This window comes from Miscanthus floridulus, chromosome 10 (assembly GCF_019320115.1).
Source record: "Miscanthus floridulus cultivar M001 chromosome 10, ASM1932011v1, whole genome shotgun sequence".
Classification (NCBI taxonomy): Eukaryota; Viridiplantae; Streptophyta; class Magnoliopsida; order Poales; family Poaceae; genus Miscanthus; species Miscanthus floridulus.
The window spans coordinates 43,336,149-43,349,311 of record NC_089589.1 but is presented as its reverse complement, the minus strand read 5'-3'; the positions used below and the strand labels follow the sequence as shown (position 1 = coordinate 43,349,311).

Below are 13,163 nucleotides of genomic sequence, written 5' to 3'. Positions count from 1 at the left end.
GCTTTACAGTAAGCTCAAATCAAAAGAGATCGAAATTGTTTCTAAGCGTAAATTGAAAAATCCCACAGCTGCTTCTTCTTCTGATGTTCCAATGGCTTTGGTTTCTAGAAATAAGACTAACACTAATGCTAATCCAAATGTTTCCAGTTTTGCTTTGTCTTCTTTGTGTCATGTTGCAGATGAGGAGTTGGAGGTGCTAGATGATGATCAGCTTGTACTGCTCTCCAACAAGTTTAAGCGTGTGTATGACAACAGGTGTAATAGAAGACGTTCAGATGGCTGCTTCAACTGTGGTGAGCGAGGACACTTTGCTGCTGATTGCCCAAACAAGCAGAGATCTTTTGAGCAGGGCAATAACTCCTCTAGGCGCTAGGAGAAGTTCAGGGAGAGGAAGAAGAAGAAGGATAAGCAATGGAAGAAAGGCGGACAAAAATACTCTGACAAGCAAGTCGCTAAGGCTGCAAATGTTTTGTTATCTTCTCTTGGACAGTATGTTTCAGGTGGCTCGTCAGACTCCAGCGATTCAGATTCCGAGGATGAGACACCCAAGAAGAAGATAGACGGACTTTGCTTCATCACTGACGCCGGCATCAATGGTGGGATATGTACTATGGCCTTGGAGGGTGATGCATCAACCGACAGCAACGATGAAACTTCTGATGATGAGGTAGATACTTCTGCAGAACAAAGAATAGCTAATTTAACTAAAATTGTTCATAAGCAAAATAAAGTGTTGGCTAAACTTAAAACTGATTATGATAAAACTTGTGCTGAACTAGCTACTCTCAAAAATGCTGCATCTAATCCTGCTGAACCTGATGAATGTGAAGAATGCTCAATTCATATGATTTCGCTTTCTAAATTGCAAACCAAGTATTCTTCCATTGTTGATGATCGAGATAAACTTTATGCTGAACTAAATGAACTTCGTTCTCGGTCGAATTTGCTTGGTACTTGTGTTTCTTGCCCGCTTCTGAAAGTTGACTTGGATAATGCTTTATGTCGGGTAAAAAATTTTGAAGAACACACTTGTCCTGATTTGCCGGTTTGTTTAATTTGTCCAACTTTACGATCTGAATTAAATGTTGCTAAATCACATATTGTTGAGTTGGAAAAACACACTTGTCTGGTTCTTCCTTCATGCCTAACTTGTCCTAATTTTGTTGTTGAAAATAATGATTTAAGGGCCAAACTTGCTGATTTGGAAGAAGAAAATAAGCATTTGAGAACTATTCTTGGTTGGTGTTCTATTCGTGAGCCTCAAATTGGTATGGCTATTGCTCAAATTAAACGGGGTGAGCGTTTTGGTCCCAGTTATGACTTGAAAACATGTTTTTGGTGAAAAAAGTGGACCGCCTGTTGATGAGAAGAATCCACCTTTGGCTAAATATACTGGACCACCTCCTAGGAAGGGTTCAGGTGTCACCTCTGATGGGTTGCTGGTTGAGACATCTAGATCTGCTCCTAAAAAGCAGGTTTGGGTGCCTAAGCCAAAACACTTCAAGGGTGTACAAAATACTAAGCCAAATGGTTCTTCTTGTGATCATTTTGCTAAGCCTATTTTTGTTGCTTCTAGTTCTAATGCTGAGGCTTCTTTCGCTCCTGCACGCAAGCTTTATCATTATGATTTTTGCAGTCATGATGGTCATCTTTATGAGTTCTGTTATCGGAGGATGCATGCTGAACGACGTGAGCAGTACCCCACACGTGGTACTCATGATCGTCGTGTTTTTAGATGTGAGCAGTACCCTGTACGTGGTACTCATGATCGTCCTGTTTTGAGACGTGAGCCATTTGTTCGCTCTTCTGGTTTTCGCTCACGTACTCATGCTCTTGCACAACATCGGGATGACAGACCACGTTTTCCCCCCTCGTGGTTCTCATCGTTTTTTTGAGAACTTTGATTTTGCTAACGCTTCTTTTGAGCAAGTGGCTCAGCACTGGTTTTCATTACATTATCCTAACCCCAGTGTTGAGTCATTAGCTCACCCTCGCTCTCGTTGTTGATTGCAGGTTGGAGGCGAGGAGGACATATGGATAATGGACTCCGGCTGTTCGCGCCACATGACCGGAGATGATAAATGGTTCTCTAGCCTCACCCCCACGAGCGTAAAGGAAAACATCACTTTTGGGGATAAAAGTCAAGGTAAGGTAATGGCGCATGGCTGCATCAAGGTAACAGATAAATACATGTTAAAGGACGTCGCATTGGTAAAGAATTTGCATTATAATTTGCTGTCTGTTTCGCAACTTCTTGAGGATGATTTTGAGGTTCGTTTTAAGAAAGGAAATTCGCGTGTTCTTGATTCTGCTGGTAACCTTGTTTACAAGATTTCTCCTTTTAGACGGATTTTTAAAGCTGATTTTTCTAAATCTTTTGGTGAAACTCGCTGTTTAGTTGCTCATGGTTCCCCCCTGATTTGGAAGTGGCATCGTCGGTTGGGCCACTTGAGCTTTGATTTGCTTTGTCGTTTGAGTTCATTGGATTTAATTGATGGTTTACCGAAACTCAAGTTTGAAAAGGATTTGATTTGTGCTCCCTGCAAACATGGAAAAATGGTTGCTGCTTCTCATGCACCTGTGACTCAGGTGATGACGAGACGACCGGGTGAACTGTTACATATGGACACTATTGGTCCAGCCCGTGTTCGGTCTGCTGGTGGGAAGTGGTATGTGCTCGTTGTTGTGGACGATTTTTCTTGATATTCATGGGTGTTCTTTTTGGAATCTAAGGATGAGGCTTTCTCATATGTTCATGATCTTGTTCTGAAGCTGAAAAATGAGTTGTCAAATAATGCCGTTAGAGCAATTCGCAGTGACAACGGTACGGAATTTAAGAATTCTCGCATGAAGGCTTTTTGTTTAGAACAAGGTTTAGATCATCAGTTTTCCTCACCTTACGTTCCTCCCCAGAACGGTGTTGTTGAGCGTAAAAATCGTACGCTTGTTGAGATGGCTAGGACAATGCTTGATGAATATAAAACTCCTAGACGTTTTTGGGCTGAGGCTATCAACACCGCTTGCTATGTTGCTAATCGCATTTTTCTGAGAGCTTTTCTGGGAGAAACATCTTATGAGTTGAGATTTGGTCGACCTCCCAAAGTTTTCCACTTTCGAGTTTTTGGCTGCAAGTGTTTTATATTGAAAAAGGGAAATTTGGATAAATTTGAATCGCGTTCTTCCGATGGGTTATTTTTGGGGTATGCCTTGCAAGGGCGAGCGTACCGTGTGCTTAATCTTGATACTAACCGCATCGATGAGACATGTGAGGTCACCTTCGATGAGACAATGCCTTGTTTTTCTTCTGCTTTTGAGTGTGCAGGTGATGACGAGATCGGGCAGGATATTTTTGAGGATGAGAAAGAGGAAGATGGATGTGATGACGACGATGACGATGATGCCTAGCCTGCGATGCAGGGGGAGCCTGGCGCCCAGCCTGAGCAGGCGCCCTCCACCACTTTGGAGGATGGACCATCGCCGACACGTACATCTACAGCAAAGCCTGCAGCTTCATCGACTATTGATCATGTACCGGCTGCAGTTGAGGGGGAGGTGATTTCAGAACGTACAGCACCACGACACATTCAGAATCATCATCCTGCCAAGATCATAATTGGTAATTTGGATGAACGCACGACAAGGAACAGAGGTATGAAAAATAAAAATTATTGTGTCTTTGCGCATACTGCCTTTGTTGCCTCTTTTGAACCCCGAGATGTTGGACATGCTTTATCTGATTCTAACTGGGTCAATGCCATGCATGAGTTAGAAAATTTTGCACAGAATCAGGTTTGGGTTTTGGTTGATCCTCCTCCTTCTTGTAAACCAATTGGAACTAAATGGGTCTTTAAGAACAAACAAGGGGAAGATGGTCATGTTGTTAGAAATAAAGCTAGGCTGGTTGCTCAGGGCTTTTCTCAAAAAGAGGGTATTGATTATGGTGAAACTTTTGCTCCTGTTGCTCGTTTAGAAGCCATTCGTATTTTGCTTGCATTTGCTGCTTCACGTGGATATAAGCTTTATCAAATGGATGTGAAAAGTGCTTTTCTGAATGGTTTTATAGAAGAAGAAGTTTATGTTAAACAACCGCCTGGTTTTGAACATCCCAATTTTCCTGATCGTGTTTTTAAGTTGCAAAAGGCTTTATATGGTTTGAAGCAAGCACCTCATGCTTGGTATGCTAGATTGAAAACTTTTCTGCTTAAAAACGGGTTCAAAATGGGTTCAGTTGATAAAACTCTTTTTCTCCTCAGGCAAGGAAATGACACTTTAATAGTTCAGATTTATGTGGATGATATCATTTTCGGTGGTTCCTCTCATGCTCTTGTGAAAAAGTTTGTAGATGTGATGAGTAAAGAATTTGAGATGTCTATGATGGGCGAGCTGAATTTCTTTCTTGGCTTACAAATAAAACAAACTTCGGAAGGTACATTTGTGCATCAGGGAAAGTACACGAAGGATGTCCTAAAGAAGTTTGCGATGGATGATGCGAAGCCAATTTCTACGCCCATGCCGACTAGCGCTGCTTTGGATGCTGATGAGGACGGAGAGCCCGTGGATCAGAAGGAATATCGAAGCATGATTGGGTCACTGCTGTACTTGACTGCTACGAGGCCAGATATACACTTTTGCTATGTGTATGTGTGCTCGTTTTCAGGCGTCCCCCAGGACTTCTCACCGTCAGGCGGTGAAGCACATAATGAGGTATCTTCGATTTACTCCTGCATTTGGCCTTTGGTACTCTGCTGCTTCAACTCTCAGTTTGTGTGGTTATTCGGATGCTGATTTTGCTGGGTGTCGTTTGGATAGAAAGTCTACATCGGGTACTTGCCAATTTTTGGGTTCTTCGCTTGTTTCTTGGTCCTCTAGAAAACAATCTAATGTTGCTCAATCTACTATAGAGGCTGAGTATGTTGTTGCTGCTAGTTGTTGTTCTCAGCTTTTATGGATGATAGCTACCCTTCGCGATTTTGGTTTGTCGTTTTCTCATGTTCCTCTCTTGTGTGACAGCACTAGCGCTATAAGTGTTGCAAAGAATTCTGTGCTTCACTCTAAGACGAAACACATTGAGGTTCATCATCATTTTCTGAGGGATCATGCTGAGAAGGGTGATATTAAGCTTAAATACATTGATACTAGTCAGCAACTTGCTGATATTCTGATTAAACCACTCGATCAAACCACGTTTGCACGTTTGCGTGGTGAGTTCGGGGTGTGTTACCCATTCTAGTATCATTGTAAGTTGCTTCAGTTACATATGCCTTATACTTGTTTTGGCTAGTTTGCGATCGATGCTTTTGGAGAGGTTTGAATGCTTTGCTTGACCAATTTTTATTTTGAAAACAGCATAGATATATACTTAAAAATTATGTTGGGCTATGCTTGCTTTTCTGGATCTAGTGACTTGTTGAATACTTGACATATATCTTGCTCATGGTTCGGTAGTCAGCTTCTTTTAATGGGTTTTCACTGCAAATGTAACTCACAATACAAGTTTTAACTCGGGAGTGCATAGTATGGTTGTGAGCAAAAACTCTGAATTCCCATATCTCCGCTATTTAGCTCATGATCTGCTTGCCTTACTGAAAATTTAAATATGGGCGCAACTCTGTTTTTCCCATGTCCCTGCTGGTTCTCGCTCATAAACAAAATTAAACAAACTGGCTGGGCACAACTCTTGCTTCCCATATCCCTGCTTATCATGCTCACAAAAGTCAGAATTAAATATGACAAGTGAATGCATTTGTGGGCGTTGCAGTGAACTTTGACTGAAGTTGTGTATCTGTCGTGTGAGCTCGCTATATGTTTTGTCTTCAGCTTTGCACTGAGTTTGGAATGTGCATGTTTTTGCCTGGCACATTAGTTTTCAAACAGATTTCAGTTCTAAATTTTTATTGGTCATGGCATTGTATTGTTCCTTCTCTGGATAGCTAGTGTTGTTGGTTAGCTTTTATAAGTATTTGGCATATGTCTCAGAAGCTTCAACTTGTGCTTTCTCACATGCTTTTCTCTAAATTGGTTCCTTGCATTTTATCTTGATGGAGTGCTTTGTCAACAAGGGGGAGAGTGAGTAGCGCACAAATTCATTCTTGCAGGGGGAGTTCGTTCATTCTTGCAGGGGGAGTTTGAATTCATTTTTGCTGAGACTTGGCATGCTTGTTTTGAGGGGTTGAGGGGGAGTTTTGCTGAAATTTGTGAGTTTTGCTGCTGAGATTGCTTTTGGGAGATTGATATGGCTTTTGATTCACTTTGGGGAGAGTGAATTTCTGTCTTGATTGTGTCGAGCCTAGCTTTTTCGGTAGCCCATGTCTTTGGGGATTAAGATCGTTTCTTTTTCTTTCTTTTTATTTTTCTTTTTTAGTACGAATAAATTTGTGCGGTGTGGTGTTGTCAATGCACTCATCAAGGGGGAGATTGAGATGCCAGTGGGCTAGCACCTTGGTGATGAGCGATTGACAACACAGTGTGCATGTGACGTGTCTCTTGGCAGGTTGTGGTTGCAGGTGACAGGTGGAGACAAGGTACATGCGGCGATGAGTGAAGAACGAAGATAGGATGCCGCATCGAAAAACCGCGGGGGCGGAGAAGGGCGGATCGAGGCTTGCGTTCGAGGGACAGGTGATCGTGCGGTGTACGTCTACTGTACCTGGCTACATGGCGGGAGGACGTCGAGGGAGGTTTCCGGATTATGCCACAAAATCCGGGGTTCGCTGGTTGAGCCACAAAGCCATGCATCGTACCGGGACGCCCGTGCGGCAGGCGTTGGCTGAAGATGGAAAATTCTGGCGATCGCGATACGATTTCGGATGGTCGTGCGGCGACATCGCGGAGATGGAGGGATCGTGGACATCACGGAATTTGCCATGGAGGACGTAATTGGAATTTACGCCCCTACGTTGGATTTATTTAGCGTAGGGGGTTATGTGAAAATATGTCGTGCCACCCTTTGGAGATATAAATATGTGGCACCTAGGGTTGAGAAGGTGGGACGTTTTGGACTCTCGGCGAGTACTATTCACGCGTGAACAGTACCCGTGAACAGTACTCGTGCCCCAGGGTTCCACGGTTCAGTTTTCCTCTCTCCGGTCTAGCCTAGGGTTTGAATTCTAGTGAGAGGTTTTTGTTGATCTCTCCGATTAAGAGAGGGAGGATGTTCGGGCGGAGGCTAGATGCACTTTTGTAAGTTCAATTACTCAATTTAATCTTTCATCTATAATGATTGATCTTGTGCATCTCGATTGGTTCTTTACAATTCTTGTCAGCATCTAACATAGTCTGCTTGTTTTATTTTTATCTCAAGATCCGTAAGTCCGATTGACGTGATTCCAGTTGGGTTAGTTTCGTAATTTCATCTAGTTTAATCTGACAAATTTTTAGGTCGATCCGAGTTACGGATTTTCGTCCACATCAGGTTTACTAGGTACATAGAGTTTTGGCCAGATTTGAAAAACGTGATTTAATCAGGTTTTGTGTTTAGGGGAAGGGTTAGAAATTATTTTTGGCTTCCACGACCATTCACCCCCCCCCCCTCTGGTCGTCTGTTTCGATCCTTTAGCTTCACCGGTTTGGAGCCGGCCCGGATATCCAAGGCATGCTCGGCGACCTCCCTCGGTATGCCCGGCATGTCCAAGGGACTCCATGCGAACGTATCGGCATTCGCAAGGAGAAAGTCGACGAGCACGGCTTCCTATTTGATGTCAAGGGTGGCGCCCGGTCGTCGGGTAGGCGGGGTCAATTGGGATGAGCTTGATGGCCTCCGTGGGCTCGAATGTCCCGGCGTGACGCTTGGAGTCAGGCGCATCACCACCGAGCCGGTCGAGGTTGGCGATGAGGGTCTCGGCCTCCATGAGAGCCTCGGCGTACTCGATGCACTCGACGTCACAGTTGTATGCATGCTCGTACATGGACTCAATCGTGATGACGTCGTTGGGACCCATCATCTTGAGCTTGAGGTAGGTGTAGTTGGGGACTGCCATGAATTTGGCGTAACACGGTCGCCCTAGGATGGCGTGGTAGGTTCCCCTAAATCTGACCACCTCAAAGGTAAGGACCTCCTTACGGTAGTTAGAGGGGGTGTCGAAGCAAACAGGAAGGTCGATGCGTCCGAGGGGTCGCGTGCATTTCCCCGATACAATGCCGTGGAAAGGCGCGGCGTCACCCTGGAGCCACGACCGGTCGATCTCCAAGAGCTCTAGGGTGTTGGCGTAGAGGATGTTGAGGCCGCTGCCTCTGTCCATCAACACCTTGGTGAGTCGGGTGTTGCCGATGATCGGGTCGACAACGAGTGGGTACTGCCCAGGATTCGGGACATGGTCGGGGTGGTCATCTCGATCAAAGGTGATCGCCTCCCGAGACCAGTTGAGGTATCGGGGAGTGGCCACCTTGACCAAGAAGACCTCTCGGTGTTCCCTCTTTCGCTGGTGCACTGTTAGGCATGCCGAGGGTCCGCCAAAGATCATGAAGGCGTTGTGCACCTCGGGGAACCCATCGTCCTTGTCATCGTCCTGGTCGCCGGCGCCCCTCTTCTTGGCATCGTCGTCGGGGAGCCCGAGCTTGGCGTAGTAACATTGGAGCATGGTGCAATCCTCGAGGACATGCCTCACCGGGCCTTGGTGGTAAGGGCAGGGCTTCTTCAGCATGTTGTTAAAGAGCCTAGGGCCCCTAGGGCCTCGGGGATTCTTGCGCTCCGCGGCCGTGACTAGATCGGCCTCGAGGATCTCCTGCTTCCCCTAGCGACCCTTTTTCTTTTTCTTTTTCTTGAGGAGGTGGGGAGCCGAGGCCTCGGTAGCCTCGTCCCTCCGCTTCCCCTTGGCATCGTTGTCGGGGAAGATGGCCCCAATTGCCTCTTCGCCTGAGGCGAAGTTGGTGGCGATGTCGAGGAGCACGGCAGCCGAGCACGGCATGTTCTGGCCTAACTCTCGGACCAAGTCTCGGCAGGTGGTGCCGGAGAGGAAAGCCTGGACGATTTCCGAGTCGCCAACGCTGGGCAGCTCGGTGCACTATTTGGAGAAGCGCCGGATGAAGTCTCGGAGAGACTCGTCCGATTTCTAGCGACAGCTCTTAAGGTCCCAGGAGTTTCTAGGGCGCACGTATGTGCCCTAGAAATTCCCGACGAAGACCCTAACCAAGTCGCGCCAGTCGTGGATCTATGAGGGAGGAAGGTGTTCGAGCCAGGCTCGCGCCGAGTCTGACAAGAGCAAGGGGAGGTTGCAGATGATGAGCAGGTCATCGTCTGCACCGCCTAGCTGACAAGCTAGTCGGTAATCGGCCAGCCAAAGTTCGGGATTGGTCTCGCCGCTATACTTCATGAGGTTGGTTGGTTGCCAAAACCGGGCTGGGAAATGAGCAGCGTGGATGGCCCTGCTGAAGACTCGAGGGCCAGGCGGTTCAGGAGAAGGACTACGGTCCTCCTCACTATCATGGTCGCCCTGCACCTCGCATTGGTTGTTGAGGTGGTCGAGCAGCAAGGGGACCCTGTGGGCTATCGGTGCTCGAGCGGGTTCAGGACGTACCGAGGCTTCCCTATTCTGCCAAGGTGGTGCTGTGGGGAGGTTCGAGGCGCCCCCACGCCGTCGAGAGGCGGAACTCTTGGCTTGCTGCACCGCGGCGGTCTCGAGGAGATCCCAGAGCTCGCCACGGACGCGTCGCCCCTCCGTGGTAGAGGGCTTGGGCATCGCGCGGACTAGCATCACCGCAGCCACGATGTTCTGGCTAGCACAATTGAAGATTGGGGGTTGCTCACTCCCTTTGTCGTCGTGGATGCGGTGGTGGACGTCGTGGGCCCTCCATCGGGCTCCTCCGCCATCGCCACGACCTCGCTGCTCCTGCTCGAGAGTGTCTCAAAGCTGCTGTAGGAGGAGTCGGTCTTGTTCGACCTTGGCCTAGAGCTCATAGAGCTATTCCAGGTCTAGGCGTTGAGGTTGTAGGGGGGCAAGGTTCCTGCTCCGCGCTGCCGGTGGGACAACGCGTGGAGGTGTGGCGGTGTCCGCTTCCTGGCGAAGCGGGGATCGGTTGCCTATACCCTCATCTTCCTCGCCCGCCCTTGGCATCCCGAGCTCGACGTGGAAACACTCGCGAGTGGGGTCATAGGTGCCCTCATCGTTGGAGTCGGAGTAGCCGAAGCAGTAGTCGCTTGCAGCCAAGAAGCGGCGCATGGCTTCAGGGTCATGGATTCCAAAGAAATCCGCTCCGGCCCACGCCTCGCCCTCCTCCGAGGAGTCGGCGTGGGAGTAGGTCGGAGCTGTGGTGTCAAAGTCGAGGGCGAAGCACTGGCGGCATCCTGAGGGATCCACGTGAGCGGAAGCGTAGGTGTAAGCGTAGGAGGCAGCGGCATTTCGCAACCCGAAGGGGTACGGGGATGGTGCCATCGCCGGGTTTTGCTCCGCCTGGGTTGGCTCCTCAGGACGTGGCGGGGTAAAGCTTGATGACGGGGCGTCTTCACATGCCACCGGCGTCTTTCCCTTGTCCAGGCTCAGGCTAGACAGGTCCCCAACCAGGGACCCTATGCCAATAGCTGGACGCAGGATACCGGTGGAGCACGGCGTGCCGCCCTGAGCATGCGCAATGTCGTGGTGGTCCTACCCATGTCGTGCTTGGTGAGCGCAACGAGAGCGGCCGCTCGGGCATCGCCTGCGCCTAGGCTGCCAGTGTGTGGCATCATCGTCGGCCGGTGGGGCTCAGGGTGTGAGGAGTACCATGTCGTACTCATGCCCTAGAGACATGAACTCTAGGCTCCCAAACTAGATCACTGTGCCGAGACGTAGTGGTCGTACTGGGTCTGCCATCCGGAACCTGTTGGGATGACGAAACTGACACGCAGAGGCCCCTACTTGGCGCGCCAACTGTCGGTGTTTTGGACTGGCGAGCCCTCAACCAACTAGTAAATTTGTACTGCATGTTCCCAATCCCGGATGGTGATGCAAAGAGACACAAGGTTTATACTAGTTCGGGTAATGGGTACCCTACGTCCAGTTTGAGAGATCGATCTTGTATTCCTTGCACCGAAATGCTCGTAGTAGGGGGTTACAAGCAGGGCGAGAGAGGGAGCTTAGTCCCAGGTCTCTTCATGGAGCGGCGTGGATTGCTTGAGATGTTGATCTCAAGCCATGGGGGAGCTCGGGTGTTTGTCCGTGCGTTTATGCGTGAGTTCGTCACGTGGGCCTAAGTCTAATTATTAGTGTCCCCTCCCTAGAAACGGCCTCGGTCCCTCCCTTTTATAGTTGAAGGGGGGACAAGGGTGATACATGCGTGGACTACACTGCGTCATGCGAACGGAGGCGGCATGTCCGAGCCCTATAGCCTGTTACTGTGGCGGCGTGGTCGACAGAGTGGTCCCGTCCTTGAAGTACTAGGGCGACGTGCCGGTCTCATCTGACCCTGTGCGTCATGGGAGCTCCAGTGTTATCTTGAAATGGGGTCACGGCGATCGACGTGCTGGTCACTGTGTGCTGACTGCGTGAGAAGCCGAGGATCAATTGGTGCCGAGGCCGAGCCATCGTGGGAGGCTCGGTAGACGTGAATCTCGAGGTTGTTGAGACCCTAAAGCAGATTGCTGAGGCTTGGAGGGAGCGGTTGGGCTTGTACGCTGATTCCGAGGCTATGGTGACCCGGACTTGACTCCCCATGCTGCGTTCTTCTTGGGGCAGGGATTAGGTCGCACAGTGTAGTGCAGGCGCTGATCGTGGGCACAGCAACAGAGCACAGTGGCTGGTAACCCCTACCCCATCCTGTCCTAGATGGTATGGCGTCGATGTGACCTCCCGTCTCGTCGGCCGTCCTGTAGTGTCGAGCCGCCGTCCGGCTGATATTGTGGGAGTAATTCGTGCATTAATGGGACGTGATGCCCGGTCAGGGGGACTAGTCGAGGCAGAAGCGATGGGTTGTTGCTGAGCCGGCCTCGGGCGATACGGAGAATCTGCGTCCGAGGCTTTATGCGCAGGGCCTCGGGCAAGATGGAGAATCGGTTCCCCGTCGAGGCCTCCCGTGCGAGGCCTCGCACGAGGCAGAGATTTAGCATGCCGTCGAGACCTCCCATGCGAGGCCAAAGGCGAGGCAGAGAGCCGGTGGGCTCGGATGGGGCCGTGGGTTAACCAATGGCTTACCTTTTGGCTATGTTTTTTATGGGGTTTAAGTGATCCTTTTGGTATACGCTCAGGGTACCCCGTTTTATGGTACCCGACACCTTCTTCTCCATTGCTGTTCGGCACGGCACTGCGTCAACTCAACACGGCACCAAATCACCACCGCACCACCAGCCTAACCTCACCAGCACCTCTGGTGAGCTTCCCCGGCCTCCTCCCATGACCGCAGTGCACGGAGTCACCATGCTCGTGCTGTCATGTTCCCCATAGCAAGGGGAGATGTGAGGCCAAGCCCACGGTTCCACCACATCCCACACACTCACGCACGCACGGACACAGCCCGAGTGATGCCTTACCGAGCCCAACGCGCTCGGGAACGCCTTCGTCCCGCATGTGCACTAGGTGCGTTCGCTGTGGCCGGAGTACAGCCATGGCAGAACCGTTCCACCCGCTCCTCGACGGTAGAGACATGGAGACCCTTTTTGCCAGCATCGCCTCTTTGTTGAACGTATCTCGTGCTCACCCCTTTGGTTGATGAGCCTCAAAAGCTGTCGTCTGCGTCCGCCTCGTTGGACCACCGCACGCTCCGTGCCGCTGCCCTGCCGCTACCGTTCCGGCCATCTTCGGCCACCTCGTGTCACGAGGATGCACCGTCGAGCTTTGCCGTGACCCAGCACACCCTGCCGACTCACTGAATGGGGAGGAAGCCCTCGCCTTGCCCTACGACGCACCGCGACCGCCGTCGTGATCCACCACGTCGCTGTCGCCGGCCACCTGGAGCCCTAGCTACCGTCTTCTAGCCCACCGGAGTACTCGCCACTGCCCTGCGAACCCTTAGCGCCCTATGTCCATGCCTCTGAGCCACCAAGTCGCCCGGGGGCGTCAGCTCGCCGCCGACGGGGGACTCCATCGTGAAACAGAGGAGCAAGAGGAAAGGAGGAGGAGCAGTGTGGTGCACCGGTTTCAGGTGAGCCATAGACCGAGGGAGAAGGAAATGGACCTGGACCACCATGAACTGAGCCTTTGGTCCACTGGACCCTGCCTGATGGTGCACCGTGAGCCACACTCATGGACCCGAGCCTA

At 50.1% G+C, this 13,163-nt stretch overlaps 1 protein-coding gene across 1 annotated transcript; it reads right to left on the bottom strand.

Moving 5' to 3' along the window:
• Window positions 1–7,697: 7,697 nt before the first annotated feature.
• On the bottom strand, window positions 7,698–8,237 carry LOC136488500 (uncharacterized). Its single transcript, XM_066485420.1, has one exon. The coding sequence runs from the start codon at window positions 8,235–8,237 to the stop codon at window positions 7,698–7,700; it is 540 nt and encodes a 179-aa protein (XP_066341517.1).
• Between the last annotated feature and the right edge of the window lie 4,926 nt (window positions 8,238–13,163).